At 44.8% G+C, this 23,861-nt stretch overlaps 1 protein-coding gene across 1 annotated transcript in view; it reads left to right on the top strand.

Annotated features, from left to right (window-relative positions):
• The window catches only part of NEK5 (NIMA related kinase 5), a 99,213-nt gene extending 75,515 nt beyond the window's left edge, over positions 1 to 23,698 (top strand). Inside the window, 5 exon segments of the mRNA XM_089304204.1 lie at positions 11,863 to 11,910; positions 12,155 to 12,266; positions 23,286 to 23,407; positions 23,410 to 23,492; positions 23,494 to 23,698. Of these exon segments, the coding sequence (XP_089160330.1) occupies positions 11,863 to 11,910; positions 12,155 to 12,266; positions 23,286 to 23,407; positions 23,410 to 23,492; positions 23,494 to 23,553 (425 nt within the window). The 3' untranslated portion in view covers positions 23,554 to 23,698.
• Positions 23,699 to 23,861: the final 163 nt, after the last annotated feature.

Below are 23,861 nucleotides of genomic sequence, written 5' to 3'. Positions count from 1 at the left end.
CTTTGGCTTGGCCCAGCTCTGGCAGTTGCAGCCATCTGGAGAGTGAGCCAGTGGTTGGAAGATATTCTCTCTCTCTCTCTCTCTCTCTCTATATATATATATATATATATATATATATATATATATATATATATACAGATACATATACATATATACATATATATAACTCTGACTTCAAACAAATCTCTTAAGATAAATATAAAATTTTCCCCTTATTTTTGAGAAGCAGAGGGACACAGAGGGGAGAGAGAGAGCGCTCAAACTTCCATGCACCAGTGCATTCTCCCCAAAGGCTTACAACAGCTGGGGCTGTGCCACGTTGAAGCCAGAAGCCTAGAACTCACTACCAGTCTCCCACATGGGTGGCAGAACCCTAATTGCTTGAGCCATTACTGCTGTCTTTCAGAATCTGCATTAGTATGAAGTTGGAGTCAGGAATAGGAACCAGTTATGGAACCCAGGCACTTTGATGTGGGACACAGATGTCTTCTTTTTTTCTTTTTAAGATTATTTATTTTAAAGTCAGAGTTATATAGAGGCAGAGGCAAGGGGGAGAGAGAAGTCCCATCCTCTGGTTCACTTTCCAAATGGCCACAAAGGCCATTGTTGGGCTGATCTGAAGCCAGGAGCCAGGAGCTTCTTCCAGGTCTCCCACATGGGTGCAGGGGCCCAAGCACTAGGGACATCTTCTACTGCTTTCCCAGGCCATAGCAGAGAGCTGGATTGAAAGAGGAGCAGCCAGGTTTCAAACTGGCACCCATATGAGATGCGGGCATTGCAGGCAGCAGCTTACGCTCTATACCACAGCACCAGCCCCACAGATGTCTTTTTTTTTTTTAATTTTTTTTTTATTTGGCAGATAGAGTTAGACAGTGAGAGAAAGACAGAGAGAAAGGTCTTCTTTCCATTGGTTCACTCCCCAAATGGCCGCCACGGCCAGAACCATGCCGATCCGAAGCCAAGAGCCAGGTGCTTCCTCCTGGTCTCCCATGCGGGTGCAGGCACCCAAGCACTTAGGCCATCCTCCACTGCCTTCCTGGGCCACAGCAGAGAGCTGTCCTGGAAGAGGAGCAACCGGGACTAGTACCTGGCACCCATATGGGATGCCGGCGCCGCAGGCGGAGGATTAACCAAGTGAGCCAAGGCGCCGGCCCCCCACAGATGTCTTAATGTGCATCTTAACCACCAGGCCAAATGCCTACTTGTAAATGTTTCTAAAATTGGTATGAGCATATAGTCAATGGTGGTTTCTATCTGCTATGGAATGGGAAGTAGTCCTGATGTATTGTCATTGCCTGGGCCCTAATGGTCAATAAAACTTGTTGAGTGGGTGTTGGTGAGTAAGGATTTTCTTCCCAGAGAATAAGTGAAATGTTGGGGTGTTAAGCCTGAGGCTGGCCCCTGACCAGCAGGGGACAGAACAGGCACTCACTGACAAGGCGAACGGGAGAGGTAAGGTCGACAGGTCAAACACACTGCAAGCACCCGTGAGTTCTGTCGAAGCAGGAACTACTTTATTGAGGAAGTGTACAGGCTTATAAAGCTTATGAAAGACATGCACAGTAGGGGAGTCAATCAGAGAAAAGGTCATGTGGCATGGGTGGACCACGCACAGGGGTGTCTTAAGCAAAGTATAAGGATCACGCACTGTCCACGTGTTAGGAACCGAAGCGGACCTATCCCTGCCGGTGGTCTGATCTTACGTAGCTTAACCGCAGCAGCCACAGACATGCCCCTCAAACATCAGCCAGACACCATATTGTAATGGAGATTTTAGGCAATGCCCAACAGTGAAATGCTTAATTTCTGAACCAGGTGGTAATAGATTACCTGTGGGCGAGATTGATTACAAAAGATGACAAATATGACCATATTCCTTCTCTTGTCTCTGTATTCATGCCCTTTGTGGTAGGTATGGCTTTTTTTTTCTGCAGCGTTAAATGAATTTCTTTCTCTGCCCCTTTGCATCTGGACTGGACTTGGATTTCTTAGGCCAGTAGAATGCAGTGGATGTGGCAGAGTGTGCCAGATCTGGTTATTCAGAGAGTCTTTTCAGTGTCTACTCTTGCACTTGGAACCCTGTCGAGAGCTCAGCTAGCCTGGATTGGTGTGCTGGAAGATGCGGTAGTACATGGGGCAGGTGTAAGCCATCCTAAGGGAGGCCATTCTGGAGCAGGCAGCCTCAGGCTGGCCTAGCATATGACTACTGACGAGACCAGGGGAACCAATCATTCAAGCTCAGCCCAAATTGCCTGACTATAGATTTTGATCTCAATAAATGATTCCTGCCTTTTCCCCCTCAGTTCGTTCTATTTATTTTGAGAATGAGAGAGCATGTGCTCTGCTGGGGTGCTGGTTCACTCCCCAATTCCTGCAATGGTTGTGCAGGGCTGGAATCCAGAAACTCAATCCAGACACCCCATTGTTTTAACTGTCAGTGCTGATCCCTGGGGATCAGAAAGCTGGAGTCAGGAACCAGAGCTGGGAATAAAACCCACGTGCTCCAGTGGGGGACATGGGTGTTATAACTTGCATCTTAACAACTAGGCTAAGTGCCTACCCCTGGTTACTGTCTTAGGCCCAAGGTTATTTTTCTGCAACAGTTAAGTCATACAGCCACGTTTAACAAAATTCCCAAAGTAGAAGTAAAAGAAGGGTAGTTCTGCATAATTATAAAGCCAGGTTGTGAAATCAGCATTCAGTACTTTCATGAATTCTTTTAGTTCTAGTTTAGATCTTTTAAGAAAATCTGTCTTGGGGCTGGCACTGTGGCGCGGCGGGTAAAGCTGCCACCTGCAGTGCGGCATCCCATATGGGTACTGGTTTGAGTCCCAGCTGCTCCACTTCCAATCCAGCTCCCTGCTATGGCCCGAGAAAGCAGTAGAAGATGGCCCAAGTCCTTGGGCCCCTGCACCCACATGAGAGACCCAGAAGAAGCTCCTGGCTTCGGCTCCAGCCATTATGGCCAATTGGAGAATGAACCATCGGATGGAAAACCTCTCTCTCTCTGCCTCTCCTTCTCTCTCTGTGTAACTCTGACTTTCAAATAAATAATAAATCTTTTAAAAAAAATGGAAAATCTGTCTCATTGATGCTGTTTATTGCAAAAAGGTTGAAATTTTGTGGAAAATACTGAACAGGCGTCCACAATGGAATTCTTTTTCTTTTTTTATTTTATTTTATTTTTTTTTCAGGCAGAATGGACAGTGAGAGAGAGAGACAGAGAGAAAGGTCTTCCTTTTTCAGTTGGTTAACCCCCCAGTGGCCGCTGCAGCAGGCGCGCTGCGGCCGGTGCACTACGCTGATCCGAAGCCAGGAGCCAGGTGCTTCTTCCTGGTCTCCCATGCGGATGCAGGGCCTAAGCACTTGGGCCATCCTCCACTGCACTCCCGGGTCACAGCAGAGAGCTGGCCTGGAAGAGGAGCAACCGGGACAGAATCCGGCGCCCTCACTGGGACTAGAACCCAGTGTGCCGGCGCCGCTAGGCGGAGGATTAGCCTATTGAGCCATGGCGCTGGCCCACAATGGAATTCTTAAGCCTGTATCCTCTCAGATATACTGGCTTGGTCTATTGACTGTTTCAAGCTCAAATCAGCTGAGAAAGTGTATTTTCAGAAAGGACTATTTGGCCTGTCTTTTTTTTTTTTTTAAGATTATTTATTTATTTATTTATTTGACAGGTAGAGTTACAAATAGTGTGAGAGAGAAACAGAGAGAAAGGTCTTCCTTTTCCGTTGGTTCACTCCCCAAATGGCCGACACAGCCAGAACCATGCCGATCTGAAGCCAGGAGCAAGGTGCTTCTTCCTGGTCTCCCACGCGGGTGCAGGGGCCCAAGCACTTGGGCCATCCTCCACTGCCTTCCCGGGCCACAGCAGAGAGCTGGAATGGAAGAGGAGCAGCCGGGACTAGAACCCGGCACCCATATGGGATTCTGGCACCGCAGGTAGAGGATTAACCCAGTGAGCCATGGAGCCAGCCCCTTGGCCTGTCTTTTCTGACATGCAGCAAGCCATAAAGATTCCTTTGGGAGGGGTTCATCCCCTTGCCAATGCAGGAAAATAGCCAGGCTGGTGGTTGGAGCAGTGATAAGCCTGATTAACTCCTTGGAGTAATGCTTTTCTTCCACTAGCCTCCCACTGACCCTTACTCCCTTATATCTCTTGGTGACACCCTTAGATTTTGCTACCCTGGTTCAGAGATCCATTAAGCTTGTCATTCCTTAAAAGTGTTGTTCTATGTCTAAAATGTGTAACAGCATCATACTTGGTTCAGTTCTTTGGACTTTACTCTTGTGAAGATCCTCATGTACAAGTAAATTTAGTAAAACATTTGTACTTTCCCATGGTTAATTGGCACTTGTATTAGTTGGGTTCCTAGCTCCAGCCAGATAGCCCACATCAGCACTGAGGGGTGGCAGAGGATACCTCCCTGGACCCTACAGTGGCAAGCATACGAAAACATGCTCAGCGTTGGTAATCATCAGGGAAATACACATCAAACCACAGTGTGGTCCTGTCTCACACTCCTAGGATGATCTGCATAAGCTAACAAGTGTCTGTGAGGACTAGAAGAGTCAGAACATTTGTGCACTGTTGGCGCTGGACAGTGAATGCTGCCTGGCCCCCAGGTTCTTGACTTTGCCTCAGGAAGGAATTCAGGAGCAAGTGGGAGGATCGCAAATGGCAAGGAACATGTGTTTTATCAAGAAAGTAGAAAGTACACCCTCCACAGTCAGAGTATGGGCCCCCGCACAGGGGAGTGGCCCCATCTCTGCACCATGTTTAACGTTATGTGGGTTCCTGGAATCTAGCCACTGCCCCTTTTTGCTCCTTATGTGGTCAGGATTCCTGTCATGGTGGCTGGTAGGTGTGTCATTGAGCATACTAATGTATTACAATGAGTGAATAATGGTCAACCTTGGCCCCCTAAACTGGATGAGCTTTGTCCAGTTTATATATGTATTTGTTTATATATATATATTTAAATATATTTATTTATAAATATTCATATATTTAAGATTGATTTATTTGAAAGGCAGAGTTACAGAAAGAGGGAGAGAGAGATATATCATCTATCCGCTAGTTCACTCCCCAAATAGCCTCAATGGCTGAGGCTGAGCCAGGCTGGAGCCTGGAGTTTGGAGCTTCTTCCAGGTCTCCCATGTGGATACAGGGACCCAAGCACATGAACCATCCTCCACTGCTTTCCCAGACATATTAGCAGGGAGCTGGATAGGAAGTGGAGCAGCCAGGACATGAACCAGCATCCATATAGTTTGCTGGCATTGAGACAAGCAATGGATTAGCCTGCTAAGCCACAAAACTGGCCTCCAGATCTTTTTTTTTTTTTTTTTTTTTTTTTTAATTTTTGACAGGCAGAGTGGACAGTGAGAGAGAGAGACAGAGAGAGAAAGGTCTTCCTTTTGCCGTTGGTTCACCCTCCAATGGCCGCCGCTGCAGCCGGCGCACCGCGCTGATCCGATGGCAGGAGCCAGGATCCAGGTGCTTTTCCTGGTCTCCCATGGGGTGCAGGGCCCAAGCACCTGGGCCATCCTCCACTGCACTCCCTGGCCATAGCAGAGAGCTGGCCTGGAAGAGGGGCAACCGGGACAGAATCCGGCGCCCCAACCGGGACTAGAACCCGGTGTGCCGGCGCCGCAAGGTGGAGGATTAGCCTATTGAGCCACGGCGCCGGCCCCAGATCTTTTTATATTTAGAACAAGAAGAACCAAACCCATGTTCCATGGGTCTTGAGCTAATAGGAATTAGTGTCTCCAACTGGCTTCTTCTACCTCCCTGTCTTATGATAGAAAACAGTATAGGGGTTCCTCAAAGACCTAAAAATACAACCACCATATGACCAACCCAGCAGTCCTACTTCTGGATATATATCACTGAGGATCAAGGAACAGTCCTCCCCAAATAAGGCATTTCTGGCATGCTAAGCATTTGGCTTAAAGGAAAAGTGTGCGTTGTTTCTGCCCATCCAAGAGTGGTGAGAGAAGCTCTGCATTCGCTTATCTGCAGACTGCAGAAGGAACCGCAGCTGCCATCCTGCCCTGAAATCTCTTTGTCTATCTGGGAATGTAACCTGCCTGGAAGTATTTTCCTTACCAGATGCCTATCCCTTGGGCTCATTCAGATGTTAAAGAATCTTTTTACAAGCTAAGCTCTGTGCCAGGGACCTTTCATTCCTCACTTCCCCTCCCCCCACACCACCACCCCAAACAATCACTTTCAACCCTTCAAAATTGGTTCCATTCCCCCAGTCTCCCCTTCGCATCTACACAGAAGGGCATAGAAGCTTGTGAATGATGCTGGGATTTCAGGTCTCACACTCCTGTGATTTTGCCCTTTAATTTCCCTTTGGCAGATTAGTAAATTTGTGTGCCTTTTCTCCAGTTTGATCTTTGTCAGCTTATTCTGGGCAAGCTTGAGAGAGCAGAGGGGGAATTTCTCTTCTGCCCTGCAGAATACAAAAATAGTTGAAAACAAAATCTAAAAGAGAGATCTTTGTACACCCATGTTCATTGCAGTATTATTCACAATAAACAAAAAGTGGAAACCACGTAAATGTCCCTCAGTGGGTGTGTGGATTTTCAGTGAGCGTGTGGCATATACCTACAAGAATATTATTCAGCCCTAAAAAGGCAGGAAATCCTAGGGCTGGCGTTGTGGCACAGTGAGTTAAGCTGCCACTTGGGATGCCTGTGTCTCATATCAGAGTGCTGGCTCAAGTCCTATCTACCCTGCTTTAGTGCATCTTTGAAGGCAGCAGATAATGGCCCAGACCCAGATGGAGTTTCTGGCTAATGATTTTGGACTGGCTGTTTCAGGCATTTGTGGGAGTGAACCAGTGGCTGGAAGTTCTCCTCTATGTCTCTCTTCCTTCCTGTGCTCTCTGTCACTTTCTGCCTTTCAAATAATTTAAAAAAAGAAAAGGAAGGAAGGGAGGGAGGGAAAGAAAAGGAAAGAAAGAAATCCTGGGCTGGTGCTGTGGCTCAGCAGGTTAAGTCATGGCCTGCAGTGCCAGCATCCCATATAGGAGCTGGTTCAAGTCTGTGCTGCTCCATTTTTGATCCAGCTCCCTGCTAATGTGCCTGGAAAAGCAGCAGAGGATGGCTAAGTCCCTGGGCTCCTGCATCCACATAGGAGACCCAGATGTAGCTCCTGGCTTTGTCCTGGCCCAGTCCTGGCTGTTGTGGACATTTGGGAAGTGAACCAATGGATAGGAGATACCTCTCTCTCTCTCTCTCTCTCTCTCTGAATCTACCTGTCAAGTAAATAAATAAATTTTTTTTAAAAAAGGGAAATCCTGTCATATGTTATCACATAGATGAAACTTAAGTGTACAGTAGTAGGCTAAGTGAAATAAGCCATACATGTATACATAAAACAATGCATGATTCTGTTACTGGTGATTGCTGGAACATAGTTTCTTGTCTTTGTATAAAAAAGACTTTCAGATATGAGGGAGATCAGCAGTAAGTAAGCCAGTGAAGTTAAATGAAGTGAATACACCTGGCAGGCCAGGCCGGCATCTCAGCAAAGAATTAAGAGCCAGGTCTGTGTTTAGACTGAAGTTTTTATGGGTATGGGCCTACTGTTTCTCCTCCCACCTCCCTTTTCTGGGATGTTGCTAGGCAGAGGGCTTAGCTGCCATGGGATTCCTGAAATTCCTTCCAGGGCTTATGCAGCAGAGTTATGGGACCTAATTGCCCCCTTGGTGTAGGGCTGGGAAGATTCCCCTGAGCTGTCCCCAGGGGAAGACTAGGACCCAGCTATTAGACATGTGGGCCTGCTGGGCTGCTTCCAGGGCATGCTTCTCTGTTTCTTCCCTCACTCAGCCATACCAAATTCCCGCTTTGTTCATTGGCCAGTCTCACACACATGGAATAATATCGACCTTAGCACCTAACAATCACACTAAGGTGGTGTATCTAAAGTTGTCAAACTCTTCCAAACTGAAAGTAGAATGGTGGTTGCCAGTGGCTGGATGGAGGAGGAAATGGGGAGTTATTGTTCAATGGGTATAAAGTTTCAGTGAGCTTCTCTTTTATGCAAGATGAATAAGTCCTAGAAATTCATACAATCTGCATAGGGTTAACAATACTGAGTGTTCACTTGAACATTGTTAAGATGGTAAAATTGTTACATGTTTTTTTCCTATGTGGTAAATAGGGATCTTCAGAAGTTTCATGGCAATGAATAGTATGGAAAACGTATGTGTCAGCAGAGAATTAGACATGAGCCACTGAGTAGGGCCTCGACTCTTCCTCTAGGAGTGAAACCAAGGAAGCTGCTCTCCACTTGGGGTCAACCAAGATCACCCACTTTGCTCTTTGAGCGTAAAGTATCCTGATAAAATGGGAACAAAGCCATACCAGAAGTCTAGTTTGTAGCCACATGCCCAGAGAGTGCAAAGGTGTGCAACTTGCACATTTCAACCACAAAGGCCATTCATGAGCATCACAGCCTCATTATCAGGCAATACCCTTTAGGAATAAAAGCCCCAGCAAGAAGAGATGCTGTGTGCTCTCTCGACTGGCCCATTTCTCCCTTGGAATGTACTTTAATAAACTTTACTTTCCTATCCCTACTTTCATCTCACTGAGCTGTGTGTAATTCATTACTCTGCTGGCAAAAAAAGAATCAAGGTGAGCCAGCTGCTGCCAATGACAGTACCTGCAGTGATTTTGCTGCAATGATTTCTGCAGCAAAATAAACCCATACTGACTTGTTAGAATATATCTGATCTGAATCTAGTTTAAGGCACTGAGAAGAACAAGACATCAGTCTGAAAACAGTCCTTATCAGAGCAACATGAATTCTGCTGATTTTGAAACCAAACAAACATCCAATTTATGGTAAAACGTCAGTAGGAGAATAGTAAAATAGTTGATGCCTTAAGAGAAATATTTGGGGACAATGTCCAAAAGAAACCAGTGGTTCACAAAAAGGACAACTAATTTTAAGAGAGGATGAGATAGGGCCAATGCCATGGTGTAGCAGGTAAAGCTGCCCGTTTGCAGTGCTGGCATCCCATTTGGGCACTGGTTCGTTTCCTGGATGCTTCATTTCAGATCCAGCTCTGCTATGGCCTGGGAAAGCAGCAGAGGACTGCCCAAGTCCTTGGGCCCTTGTGTGCACATGGAAAACCTGAAAGAAACTCCAGGGTCCTGGCTTTGGATCGGCCCAGTTCCGGGCATTGTGGCATTTAGGGAGTGACCTGATGGGTGAAAGACTTCTCTCTCTGCCTCTGTAACCCTGCCTTTAAAATAAATATGTAAATCTTTATAAAGAAGAAGGAGGAGGAGAAGGAAGAGGAGGAAGACGAAGAAGGAAATGGAAGAGAAGAAGGAGGAGAAGGAGAGGAGGAGGAAGAGAAGGAAGAGGAAGGAGAAGAAGAGGAGGGGGAAAGGGAGGGGAGACGGAAGGGGAGGGGGAGAGACATGATGATGTTGAAGGTGAAGTCCACAGTGGCAGACCATCCAGGTCAATGTGCATAGAAAAAAGTTAATCTTGTTCATGGTCTATGGCCAGTTGGAGAGGACTGAGGATTAACAGCATAAACAATAATTGACACCATAGACGTCTCAAATGGTTCAACTTACAGAATTCTGACTGAAAAACGAACATCGAGTGACCTAAGGCAGAAAGATGGTGGCCACAAAGATGAAAAAGTTGCTGGAGTGGATCAACTCCAGCTTGTGATGAAAATTGGAAGATACGTGTTAGGGTACACGCAGACCTTGAAGATGGTCAGACAACGCAAAGCCAAATTGACCATCCAACTGTCCAGCTTTGAGGTAACTGAAGGAAAAACTGAGCATGTGTCACCCATTGCAAATGCATCAGGAACGAATATCCAGGAGTGTATACTTGTAATCTGGGAAATCTGGAATAGAGTATTATGCCATGTTGGCAAATCTGGTGTCTGTCACTGCAGTGGCAACAGTATCGATTGGGCACAGTGTATGGAAAATAGTACTGCAGAGAATGTACTCTGGCCATCACTGATCCAGGTGATTCTGATGTTATTAGAAGCATGCTAGAACAGACTGGTGAAAAGTAAATCATGCAAATTTTTCCTTTAATAAAACCTGCTGGAGCATTTTAAAAAGAAGAAAATTAAGTTGAGCAAACGTTGTGCTTAATGAGTGCCAAAACTGTTGTATCCAGATCAGCTGCAGTCAAGAGCAGAACTCAATGGAAATTTTCAAGTGGCATCAAGATCCTGAAGCATTTCCTAGAAGAATTGGAACCCAAGATGAAACATGGTTTTGCCAGTACAATCTTGAAGGTAAAGCAGTGGCTCCCAAGAGGTGGGAGTGGCTCAGTCAAAGCAAAAGCAAACTGGTCAGCAGCAAAGGTCATGGCAAATTTTTTGAGATGCATAAGGAATTTTACTTGTTTACTCTCTGGAAAGCCAAAAAAAATAATAGCAACTGGTTATTAAGAGTATTTTGAAAGTGTCAAGGCTTTAGCAGAAAGATGCTCAGAAATCTTCACTGGCGAGTCCTCCACCATGACCACACTCCTGCTTGTTCCTCTCGTTCTGCAAGGACAATTTTATGGGAGTTTCAATGGGAAATCATTCAGCATCTACCTTTTAGTCTTTATCTGGCTCCTCTGACTTCTTTTTGCTGCCTGATATTAAAGAGATCTTTTTAAAAGAAAAATCATTTAGTTTTTTAAAGGCAGAGAGAAAGAGAAAGAACTCCCATCTGCTGGTTCACCCCCCAAATGCTTGAACAGCTGGTGGGGGTTAAAATTGGGAGTCAGAAACAATCCAATAATTGAGCCCTATTTTGCTTCCAGGCTCTATATCAGCAGGAAGTTGGGGAGTCAGGAGTGGAGCTGGTTATTGAGTGCAGGCATTCTGATGTGGAAGATATGAGACTTGGGCATCTTAACCTCTAGATCAAATGTTTGTTCCATAAAATAATCTTTAAAGGACACACATTTTTCAATTAATGTAAAGAGACTTCATTGACATAGTTAGATTTGATTCCCAGGATCCTTTGCTCTTTACCAATGGACTAAATGCCTGGTGTCATCACTTAAAAAATGTTGAATTTGATGTAACTTATGTTGAGAAATAAAATTTTGTATTTTATATTTTTTAAAAGAAGTCTTTTTTTAAAGATGAATTTATTTAAAAGGTAGAGTTAAAGACAGAGAGAGGGAGAGAGAGAGAGGTCTTTCATCTGCTGGTTCATTCCCCAAATGGCCACAACAGCTGAAGATGGCCAATCTGGAGCCAGGAGCCAGGAGCTGCTTCTGGGGCTCCCATGTAGGTGCTGGGGTCCAAGCACCAATTGGAAGTGGAGCAGCCAGGACTCCAACTGGTGCCCATATGGGATGCCAGTGCCGCAGCTAGAGGCTTAACATACTATGCCACAGCACTGCCCCTATTTTCATCCTTTAATTCCATTTTTTCAAGTACTTTTTGAAGTCCCTTCTTATTTTGTGCTTGGTTCTGTTTCCTGGCACAGAGCTCCTGAAACCACTTGAAATCTCTGGAGTGGCATGATTGTCTTTTGTCTGCTAGTGAGATGAACAGTGGCCTCTTGATAGTTTTGGGAAGGGGGATGCTCATCAGGAAGACCACTGCATGATGAGGATTGGAAGGTCCAACACCCCCTTTTCACCCCCCCCCCGACTCCTACCTTTAATGAGCTTATCTATTCAAGTTCATTGTAGCCCCAATTACCTGTGTTTGGTGATGAAGTCTATTTTCTCACCTTGACTCGGGGGGGATATGTCTCCCAAGAGAATCTTTGTGACTTGATGCATGTAGGAAAAGATGGGCCAGATGGCCTGTTCTTTCTGTTTCTTCTTTCTTTTCTTTTTGGCAGGGACCCAACTACTTGAGCCATCACCTGCTTCCTTCCAGGGTGCACCAAGTGGGAGCATTTGTCACTTTCTCTTTCATCGTTACTTCTTTTTCCTGTCTTGTGTTGCCTGCTACCCTCAGCACAATGCTGAGTGGTTGGATGTCAGTTGTCATCCCACTCTTATTATTTTAATGGAAATGATTGCAAGGTGTTACAGTTGTGTTTGACATTCCTCGTAAGATTTTTGATACATTCTCCTCTTCAAGTGTTTAGGTGGAGATGCTTTAATCTCTCCCTGTTATTTCTTCAACAGGAGGAACATTAAAACCGTGGATTCCTAAAGGTGAAGATGAAGCAAAGGTGGAAATGGCCTCTGGTGTTGAAATAGATAAGGAACAATTAGAACCACAATCTGATGATGATACGTAAGACCAGATTTTTGTTACATGCATGGGTTCATTTTAGGACTTTTCATTCTTCTTCAATGGCATTATTTTTTATATTTGCATCAGTGATAGTGTCTTTTTTATTTTTTATTATTTGAAAGTCAGAGTTATACAGAGAGAGGAGAGGCAGAAAGAGAGAGGTCTTCCATCCGATGGTTCACTCCCCAATTGGCCACAATGGCTAGAGCTGCGCTGACCCAAAGCCAGGAGCCAGGAGCCTCCTCTGGGTCTCCCACAAGGGTGCAGGGGCCCAAGGACTTGGGCCATCTTCTACTGCTTTCCCAGGCCATAGCGGAGAGCAGGATTGGAAGTGGAGCAGCTGGGTCCAGAACTGGCGCCCATATGGGATGCCGGCACTCCAGGCCAGGGTGTTAACCCACTGCGCCACAGCGCCGGCCCCCAATGTCCTTTTTTTTTTTTTTTTTAAGATTTATTTGTTTATTTGAAAGGCAGAATTACAGAGAGATGGAGAGGAAGAGACAGAGGGAGATCTTCCATCCTCTGGTTCACTCCCTAAATGGCCACAATGGCCAGGGCTGGACCAGACTGAAGCCAGAAGGCAGGAGCTACATCCAGGTCTCCCACATGAGTGCTTGGACCCAAGGATTTGGGCCATCTTCCACTGCTTTCCCAGGCACATTAGCAGGCTAGATCAGAAATGGAGCAGCTGGGACTCAAACCGGCACCCATACAGAATGCCGACATTGTAAATGGCAGCTTAACCCATTACACCACAATGATGGCCCCTGATATGCTTTCTTAATTACTGTGGCTTTATCATACCTTTTCATATCTGGTAGGGCTAGAACACACACCTTCTTCTAGTCTCTATATCTTTTTCTTAACTATTATTGCCCTTTACTTAATATATACACATCTTTGCTTTCTCTTATAAAGTGTCGTAGAAGCTTTTGTTAGAATTTTGATGGAACTCACATTACATTTATTGATTCATTTATGGGAATTGACATTTTTGTGATTGAGTCTTTAAAACAGTTCTTAAAATTATTTTTAAAGATTTATTTATTTGAAAAAAAAAAGAGAATCGAAAATGAATCTTGATGTGAATGGAAGGGGAGAGGGAGTGGGAAAGGGGAGGGTTGCGGGTGGGAGGGACGTTATTGGGGGGAAGCCATTGTAATCCATAAGCTGTACTTTGGAAATTTATATTCATTAAATAAAAGTTAAAAAAAAGATTTATTTATTTGAAAAAGAGGAGGAGAGAGAGAGAAAGAGAGAGAGAGAAAGAAACAGAGATCTTGTATCTACTGGTTCATTCCCCAAATGCCAACCACAGCCAGAGCTGGACCACGCCAAAGCCAGGAGCCAGAAACTCTATGGTGGTTTCCCACATGGGTGTCAAGGACCCAAACACTTGGGCCATCTTCTGCTGCCTTCCCAGGTGCATTAGCAGGGAGCTGGATCAGAAACCAAGAGGCCAGAGCTGGAACTGGTGCTCCAATATGGGACGTCGGCATTGCAAGTGGTGGCCTAATCTGTGCCATAATGCCATCCTGTAATTTTTTTTGATCAACCAAATTGTATATATTTATGGTTTCTGACATGATGTTTTGAAATGTTATATGTTATGGAAAGACTAAATCAAGCTAACCTCATGTATTTATTTATTCGTAGTGAGACTGTTACCCCCATTTTTAGGGTCAGGGGACCCCAAAAGCAGGTAATCTAAACAGTCCGTGTCATGAAACCAATCATGAAAGCAAAGCTGATCAATAGCACAGGTGTTGTTCTGTGGCCAAAGCATGGAAAAAGGAGAGCCTATGTTGCAATTCTCAATCTTCTGGGTGCTGAGGGGTCGTAGATAGAGGGTAAAGGGCGTGAGGGGGAGGGGGGGCCTGCTAAAAGCTGGGGAAATCATGGTAATTCTGTGGATTGGGGAACTGACTTTTTTTCATGACTTCATTTGCTGGTTGTCATGAGAACTGTCAACTGTCTTGGCTGTGGTGAGAGTGACAGAACCGAGATTATAATGAGGCTCGAGGTCTGCTTTAGGTCCTATTGGCAGCGGTCTTGGATCTTTTAAAACCAGTTCTGGGGAGAACCTTCTGCCCTGAAGTCATTCTGCTTTTAAAGAGAAACAATGTTAGAGTGGGGTAGAAACTCAGGCATTGCCTCAGTAGCAAGAGCACTTAAAGTCTACTGTTTCAGCACTTTTCTTTTTTAAGATTCATTTTATTTATTTGAAAGGCAGAGTTAGAGAGGGAGAGACGGGGGTGGGGAAGGAGAGAACCAGGGAGAGGGAGAGGAGAGGTAGAGAGAGGGATCTTCCATTCACTGAATTTACTACCCAAATGGCTACAACATCCTAGGCTGGGCCATGCCGAAGCCAGGGAGCCTGGAATTCCATACAGGTCTTCCCCCTTGGTGGAAGGGGCCCAAGCGCTTGGGCCATCTTCTGCTGCCTTCCCAGGTGCATTATCAGGGAGCTAGTTTGGAAGTGGAGCAGCTGGGACTTAAACCCATGCTTATATAGGATGTTGGCATTGCGGGTGGCAGCCCAACCCACTCTGCAGCTGATATTAGCACCTACAGTTTTCAGAAATACAATACAGTGTCATTAGCTCTAGTCACCGTGTTTTACAATAGATTTCTGGCTTTTATTCTTCTTAACTACAGCTTTTTATCCTTGGACCAATTGCCCTTCCCCCCCAGCACTGGTAACCACCATTCTACTTGCTGATTCTGTGAGTTTAATTGTTTTACATGTACATTGTTTTGCATATACATGTAAGTGAGATCATGTTGTATGTGTCTTTCTGTGTCTCTTTTTCACATAGAATAATGTTCTTCAGGTTCATCTATGTTGCCACAAATCAATCACATTAGTTCCTTCCCTTTTAAAACTGAACAGTATTTCATTCTGTCTACATAATACATTTTCTGGGTCAGGTGTTGGACAGAGCTGTTAAGGCACCAGTTGGGGTACCCACATCCCATAACAGAGTGCCTAATCTGAGTCGCAGCTACTCTTTTTCCATTCTACCTTCCTACTAAGGCACACCCTGGGGAGCAGCAGATGATGACTCAAGTACTTGGATCCCTGGCACCCATCTGGGAGACCTGGATGGAGTTCAGGCTCCTGACTTTACCCTGATCCAACCTGGGATGGTACGGGCATTTGAGCAGTGAACAAGCAGATGGAAGCTCTCTGTCTGGCTTCCAGTTAAAAAATTAAAATAAATACGCCGGCGCCGCGGCTCACTAGGCTAATCCTCCGCCTAGCGGCGCCGGCACACCAGGTTATAGTCCCGGTCGGGGCGCCGGATTCTGTCCCGGTTGCCCCTCTTCCAGGCCAGCTCTCTGCTGTGGCCCGGGAGTGCAGTGGAGGATGGCCCAAGTGCTTGGGCCCTGCACCCCATGGGAGACCAGGAAAAGCACCTGGCTCCTGGCTCCTGCCATCGGATCAGCGCAGTGCGCCGGCCGCAGCGCGCCGGCCACGGCGGCCATTGGAGGGTGAACCAATGGCAAAGGAAGACCTTTCTCTCTGTCTCTCTCTCACTGTCCACTCTGCCTGTCAAAAAAAAAATTAAAATAAATATAGCACATTTCCTTTATCCATTTATGTATTGATGATTATGAATCTTTTTTTTTTTTTTTTTTTTTTTTGGACAGGCAGAGTGGATAGTGAGAGAGAGAGAGAGAGAGAGAGAGAGAGAGAGACAGAGAGAAAGGTCTTCCTTTTTGCCGTTGGGTCACCCTCCAATGGCCCCTGCGGCTGGTGCGCTGAGGTCAGCGCACTGCGCTGATCCGGAGGCTGATCCGAAGCCGGGAGCCAGGTGCTTCTCCTGGTCTCCCATGGGGTGCAGGGCCCAAGTACTTGGGCCATCCTCCACTGCACTCCTGGGCCACAGCAGAGAGCTGGCCTGGAAGAGGGGGACTAGAACCTGGTGTGCCGGCGCCGCAGGCGGAGGATTAGCCTAATGAGCCGCGGTGCCGGCTGATGATTATGAATCTTAACATCCATGAATGTAGTAGAGCTCTCCCTTGTTAAGTTTTAGGATTTTAGGGTTCAAAGAAGGTGAGGAGGTGGGTAGTTAAAGTAAAAATACATTATTTTAAAGGGGACAGAATGGGGGAGATAAAGAGAGTGGAGGTTCAGCCTGGGCAGGGGGTTGGAAGCCAGGTTTCATTCCATTTGAGAAGCCAGCAGAGTCCCTTCCTAAGTGCCTTGTTGGGGGAAGTGCAGAGCGCCAAATGGGTGGGAGACCTGCAGAGAGGCTCCTTGGTGAAGTTTACAAGCAGTGTTTTAACAGTTTGGAATGTCCCCAGGTGAGGGGCTTTCCAAAGCAGTAAACATTCCAGTAGCCTTTAGATGAACTATCTGCACCCAGTTTCATCAGGCCTGGGAGTTCAGGCCCAGTGTTCTCACATCCATCTATTTATGTTTCTCTCTTTTTCGAATTTCTCATGATTTTTCTAATTTTTTCATGGTGTAGGTTCCATTTAATTTTTACTGGCTATTCCATTATTAATGGGATCATTTTTCCCCTACTGTGTTTCTGAATTGGCTATTGTTGTACATAGAACACTACTGATGTTTTATCATGTCACCTAAGTGAATGCTCTTATTAGTTTAAAATTTGGAGTCCTGTGGATTTTAAAAATTCTATTACACTTTTCTTTTTTTAACAGGCATTATAGCCACATGGCTCCAAATTTAAAAGCCACACTCTTATCACAGTCCTCCCTACCATCTCCATTTCACCCATAACATCTGTCTTCTTGGAGTCAACCAATCCAATCTGCTGCTTTTTTTTTTTTTAAGAGTTTATTTATTTATTTGAGAGGTAGAGTTACAGACAGTGAGAGGGAGAGACAGAGAGAAAGGTCCTCCTTCTGCTGGTTCACTGCCCAAATGGCCACAATGGCCGGAGCTGCGCTGATCCAAAGCCAAGAGCTGGGTGCTTCTTCCCGGTCTCCTGTGCAGGTGCAGTGGCCCAAGCACTTGGGCCATCTTCTACTGCCTTCCCAGGCCACAGCAGAGAGCTGGAGTCTGGAGCCCATATCAGATGCCGGCGCCACAGGCGGAGGATTAACCTACTGCACCACGGCTTCAGCCCCTCCAATCTGCTTCTTGTGCATACATTTCTGGAAAAGTTCCGTTAAAATATCAGCAAAACTGTACTTCTCTCATATACATATATCCTTTTTCTTTTTTACAGAAATGGTTTCATAGAGTGCTGTCTTGTGTTGGAGTTCAGAAAACAGTTTCCTCAAAATATGGAAAAAGCATTAAAAGCAGGCCCAGAATCAAGGTCCCTCTTGGGACATTTTGCCCAACCAAGGCCCAGGGACAGACTGCATGGAATGCTGTTTTTGTCTCCAGTAAGACCAGACTGCGAAATGAAACAGAATTGCCTCCCATGCCCACCCTTAAGCCTCACTGACTATCTCAGAAAAGGCTAAGGAATGCACTCAACCCTGGAGGGTCTGTTTCTTGGGCTCATTTTAATTGCTAAGGGATTTTTACTACCTGCTAACCTCTTATCTCTGGGACCATTCATTTGACCCAACATCATTAATAGCCCTTCAAAATTGTCTTCAATTCCCATTCTCCCTGTCCTCTATGAGAAAAGGGTATATGAACTTGTGAGTGATGCTGGGCTACTGGTAATCACACTCCTGTGATTTTCCTCTTTTGCACATGCATACATCTCTATGCCTTTTCTCCTAGTTAGTCTTTGTAGCTTTATTCCTATGAACCTTGAGAAGGCAGAGGGGAAATTTCCCTTAATCCCTACACCTGTAACGTGTTTTTCATTTAGAATATATATTGAAAATAGTATCATTTCAAATATACATATATGTATGTATGTGTGTGTGTGTGTGTACACAGAACAAAGTATTGACTCAAAGAGTATATAAATTTGTAAATTGGATGTTGTAAAATTGTCCTTTACAGAAGTTGCACCTGTTATGTTAACCTTACTATATGGAAGTACCTATTTCCCCAAACATTTTTTTTAAAGATTTATTTATTTACTTGAAAGAGTTACACAGAAAAAGAAGGAGAGGCAGAGATAGAGAGAGAGAGAGAGGGAGAGAGAGGTTTTCCATCCGCTGGTTCACTCCCCAGTTGGCCACTACAGCCGGAACTGTGCCTAGCCAAAGCCAGGAGCCAGAAGTTTCTTCCAGGTCTCCCACGAGGGTGCAGGGGCCCAAGGACTTGAGACATCTTCTACTGCTTTCCCAGGCCATAGCAGAGAGCGGAATCAGAAGTGGAGCAGCTGGGACTCGAACTAGCACCCATATGGGATGCCAGCACTGTAGGTGGCAGCTTTACCTGCTACACCACAGCGCCAGCCCCAACCCCATACATTTTCTTGCTCAAACTTTTGGATCATTGCATGACTGGTAGGTTAACAAAATGATATTTCAGGCTAGTTTACTGGACATTATTTTGGTTTTTAATTTTTAAAATTTACTTGAAAAGCAGAGAGAAAGAGATCCTTCATCTACTTGGTTCACTTTCCAAATGCCCGCAACAGCCAAGGATGGACCAGGTCAAAGCCAGGATCCAATTCAGGTGTCCCATGTGGATGGCAGAGACTCAAGTACTTGAGCCATCACCTGCTGCCTCTCAGGGTGCACACAGCAGGAAGTTGGAATTGGGAGTGGAGCCAGCACTGGAACCCAGACACTCAGATATGGGATGCACATGACCCAGGTGGCTTCTCTTTCCTGCACCATAATTAGCATTTCCTTCATGAGTGAAGTTATCTTTCAACATAGAGCCATCTGTTTCCTCCTTTGGGAACAATTTAAGTTAGGAAGACTTCATCTGGTCCTCCATGTGGGCAGCAAGGACCCAAGTACTTGCCATCTTTTGCTACTTTCCCAAGTGAATTGGCAGGGAGCTGGATCAGAAGTGGAGCAGCTATGACCTGAACTGGCACTCATTTGAGATACTGGTGGCAGCTTTACTTGCTGCACCACAACACCAGCCCATGGTAAAAAAAGAGAGAGAGAGAGAGAGAATTAGCATTTCTTTTTAGACTGCTTTCCTCCTCACTTTTCTTGGTAGGTGTGGAATATTTTTAATTTCAGATATCAAATCAGTTCATCCAATTTTTTTTTAAAGATCTACTTATTTATTTGGAAGTGTGTTAGAGAGAGGGACAAGATAGAGAAAGAGAGCTCTTCCATCTGCTGCTTCCATTCCCCAAATGGCTGCAGGGCCAGCGCTGGGCCATGCGGAAACCAAGACCAGGAGCTTCATCCAAGTCTCCCACGTGGGTGGTAGGAACCCAAGCACTTGGGCCATTTTCTACTGCTTTCCCAAGAGCATTAACAGGGAGTTGGATTGGAAGTGGAGCAGCTCAAACTCAAACCACTGCCTATATGGGATGCCTGAGTCATAGGCAGCGGCTTAACCAACCATGTCACAAGCCCAGTGCCCAATTTAAAGTTTCTTAAATGAAAAAAATAAGACATATATGCATAAAAATTGTATTCTCAAAGTTAATTTGCCAACCTAGTTTATCATTGTCTGGACTTGCTGTGTGTTTTTTTTTTTTTTGGTTTTATTTGTTTGTTTTGCTTTTTTTGTTTATCCTATCCCATGCTTTTCCTTAGGCTAAAATTTTCTTGTGCATGTGTGTCCTAGTATAATTCCTTGTACTGGGTCATTGGGGGTAAACCTTTTGGCTTCTTTGCATATAAAAATTGTTTTCATTTTGCCTTTAATCTTCCGCAGTTTTACCAGGCATATACTTTTAGGTTGACAATCATTTTACTCCTGGCCTCTCTCACTGTTGATGAGAAATGTGCTCTCATCTGATTATTTTTCCTTTATACATATGCTGCCTGCCTCTCTGATGCTTTATAATTTAATTTTTATGTTGTTATGGTTCACTATGGTATGTCCAGGTTTGGATATGGCTTTTATTCTGCTTGGTTCACTTTCTTTTGAGGACCCAAGGCTGTCTTTAGTTCTGGGACATTTGTATCTATTATTTCTCCCAGTATTATTTGTATTTCATCCTTTTGGTTCTCGAAATAGACATATGTTGGAGCTTTTCAATCTGTCCCCAATAATAACTGCTTATTTTCTCATGTTTTTTATTCTCCTTTTTGTTCCCTTAAAGGGGAGTTCTTTTGAGGGATTGAGTTAGACAAGGGCGAGCTCCCATTGGCTGCTTGACTCCCCAAACACCTGCAAGGGCGGGGACTGGGGTGAAATCTGGAGCTAGAAACCCAATCCAGATGCCCACACGGGTGGCAGGGACCTAACTACGTGAGCCATCACCTGCTTCCTCCCAGGAAGATGCATTATCAGGAAACTGGAGTCAGGAGCTGGAGCTGGAGCTGGGTGTCTAAGCTACTTCAATGTGGGACTTAGGTCCTAAATGGCATCTTAACCTCTTAGCCAAATGCTTGCCCCAAGGGTGAATTCTTGAGTACTGTTTTCTAATTCTAGTTTTATATCATCTATTGCATTTTATTTATTTATTTATTTTTAAATATTTATTTTATTTGAAAAGAATCGTCAGAGAGAGAGGGAGAATTACAGAGAAAGGGAGAGTCAGAGAGAGATCGATCTTCCATTTACTTTTTTTATTTACTTCCTGAATGGCTGTAACAGTGGGGACTGGGCCAGGCTCATGCCAGGAGCCAGGAACTCCATCCTAGATTCCCATGTGTGTTACAGGAACCCAATTACTTGGGTCATCTTCTGCTGTCTTCCCAGGTGCATTAGCAGGAAGCCAGATAGGAATTGAGTAGCCAGGACTGAAACCCTCACTCCAGTATGGGATGCTGCTGCCTTAAAGGTCCCTGTTTTTGGTTTTAAATTTCATTTTATAATATATATATATATATATTTATTTTTGTCTTATTTTTATAGAGAGAGGAGAGGTAGAGAGAGAGAGAGAGAGAGAATCTTCCATCGATTGTTCTCTCCCCAATTAGCCGCAACGGCTGGAGCTGTGTTGATCCGAAGCCAGGAGCCAGAAGCTTCTTCGGGTCTCCCCCAGGGGTGCAGGGGCCCAATGACTTGGGCCATCTTCTACTGATTTCCCAGGCCATAGCAGAGAGCTGGATTGGAAGAGGAGCAGCCGGGTCTTGAACCGGCGCCCATATGGGATGCTGCTGCTTCAGGCCAGGGCGTTAACCCGCTGCGCCACAGTGCTAGCCCCAATATAATGTATTTTTAAAATTATTTATTTGAAAGAGAGACCAAAGAAAAAAATCCAGATATACAGAGATTCTCCATCTGTCCGTTTACTCCCCTAATGCCTACAACAGTCAGAGCTGGACCAGGCTGTGGCCAGAAGACTGGAACTGTATCTGGGTCTCCTCTGTGGGCGGCAGGGACCCATGCACTGGAGTCATCACCTGCTGTTCCCCAGAGTGAGCACCAGAAAGAAGCTGGAATTGGAAGTGGAGCTGGGACATGAACCTAGGCACCCTCCCATGGGATGCTGACCTCCCAAGTAGTACTTCAGCTGCTGTGCTGAATGTCTGCTCCATTTTTTTTTTTATTTTTTTAAAAAATTTATTTGACGGATAGTTAGACAGTGAGAGCGAGGGACAGAGAGAAAGGTCTTCCTTCCGTTGGTTCACCCCCCAAATGGCTGGAACTACGCTGATCCAAAGCCTCGAGCCAGGTGCTTCCACCTGGTCTCCCATGCAGGTGCAGGGCCCAAGCACCTGGGCCATCCTCCATTGCCCTCCCGGGCCATAGCAAAGAGCTGGACTGGAAGAGGAGCAACCAGGACTAGAACCCGGCGCCCATATGGGATGCAGGCACCGCAGGCGGAGGATTAACCAAGTGAGCCATGGCGCCTGCATCTTTTGATATTTTAAATTTAAATACTTAAATATTGTGTCCAAGATAATTGGCTTTTCTTATATTAATGTTTTTTTTTGTGTAACTTTTCCTATAAAAATGTTTAATTTATTTGCATCAGTTTATCTTTTTTGAGCATTCTTACTTATAGAGATTTGCCAAAATCCTCCAAAAAATAATTTCATCTGGGGGTAGGCATTTGGCCCAGAGGTTAGGATGGGCTTGGGATGCCCACATCCCATGATGGAGTAGCTGTTTATGCTGCAGCTTCCTACAAATGTGCACTCTAGGAAGAAACACTGATGGCTCAAGTAGCTCGTTCCCAGCCACCTATGTGGGACACCTGGATTGAGTTCCTGCCACTTAGCTTCAGTCTGGCTCATCTCCAGCTGTTGTGGGCATTTGGGGTATAAGTGAACCAGCAGATGAAAGATCTCTCTCTGTTCTTCTCTCTCGCTTTTGCTTTTCAAATAAATAAAAAAATTATTAAAAAATTAATTTCTTCTTTAGTTACTTCATGATCTTTTTTTCCCCTCCCATTTTGTGCCTATCTATCTTACCATTATATTTATTGTAGTGTTTTGGAATTTTGTTGTTCTGGAGGGTTTAAAGAGTGTTTTTCCTTCTTCCTGTGCACCTATTACCTATCTAACAAGTTCTTAGTTTCTTATTGGATCCTCTGTTCTTGCTAGCTAGGACCTTTGCAGTGTTCAGGTGGTCTAAAAAATATCCCAATAGAGTCAGGCATTTGGTACAGTGGTTAAGATGCACCTTGGGATGCCTGCATCCCATAGCAGAGTGCCAGGGTTCAAGTACTGGCTCTGCTTCTGATTCTAGCTTCCTGCTAATATGTACCCTGGGAGGCACCAGATGTTGGCCTAAGCATTTGGATCTCTGACACACACACATGTGAATCCTGGATTGAGTTCTGCTCCTGGCTTTGGCCTGGTCCAGCCCAGCCCAGCTCTTGCAGACATTTGGGGAATGAGTCAGTGATGGAAGATCTCTTTGTCTCTGTTTCTCTGCCTTTCAAATAAATAAAAAAAGAATGATATATAATTTATTACCCAGTTGAAAATGTAATTGTGAAATTACCCAAGTGGGGGTAGAAAATGAAAAGAGAAATTCATTTTGTTCAATATTCTTTGGTGCTTTTGTATCATAATCTTGATTTTTTATTATTTCAGAAGCTTTGAAGAATCTGAAAATGAGCTGAGAGATGAAATAGTAGAATCCCTAGAAAAACTCTCCATCTCTGAAGAGGAAGAACAAAGGGAAGGGGATTCTGGTTACTGTAAGGATTCTGAAAAGTTAGAAGAGAGAAGATAGGCATGCTGAAATGTCAAGAGTTGAATGAAGGTTTGGAGACTGTTTCTACTTCAGCCGATGACAGTTATTTGTGTTGTTAATGAAGCCCAAGGATCATCAATAACCAGTCAAAATACACTGGTGTGATTATTCTGTTTTCTTCAGTCATATTCACTTACTGTTAGTCTTCCAGTAATCCCAAGGATTTATTTTTTCACCTGAGACCAACTGAATGTAAATATTAATATTTTACCTTAATATTTCAATTAAGAAAGCTCCCAAATAATTTACATGATAGGCAGAATAAGTTGGCTCAGGATAGGTGTTTGGTGTAGCAGTTAAGCTACTGCTCACTGGGAGACCCTAGGTTCAAATCCTTTCTCTCCTCTCCATTACAGCTTCCTGATGCACATCCTGAGTAAGCCAGTATGGACATTTTGACAATACTGATGCTT

The sequence above is a fragment of the Oryctolagus cuniculus genome, chromosome 9 (assembly GCF_051225735.1).
Source record: "Oryctolagus cuniculus isolate XC-2025 breed Fujian yellow rabbit chromosome 9, ASM5122573v1, whole genome shotgun sequence".
NCBI classification, from domain to species: domain Eukaryota; kingdom Metazoa; phylum Chordata; class Mammalia; order Lagomorpha; family Leporidae; genus Oryctolagus; species Oryctolagus cuniculus.
This window is presented reverse-complemented; position numbering and strand designations above follow the sequence as displayed.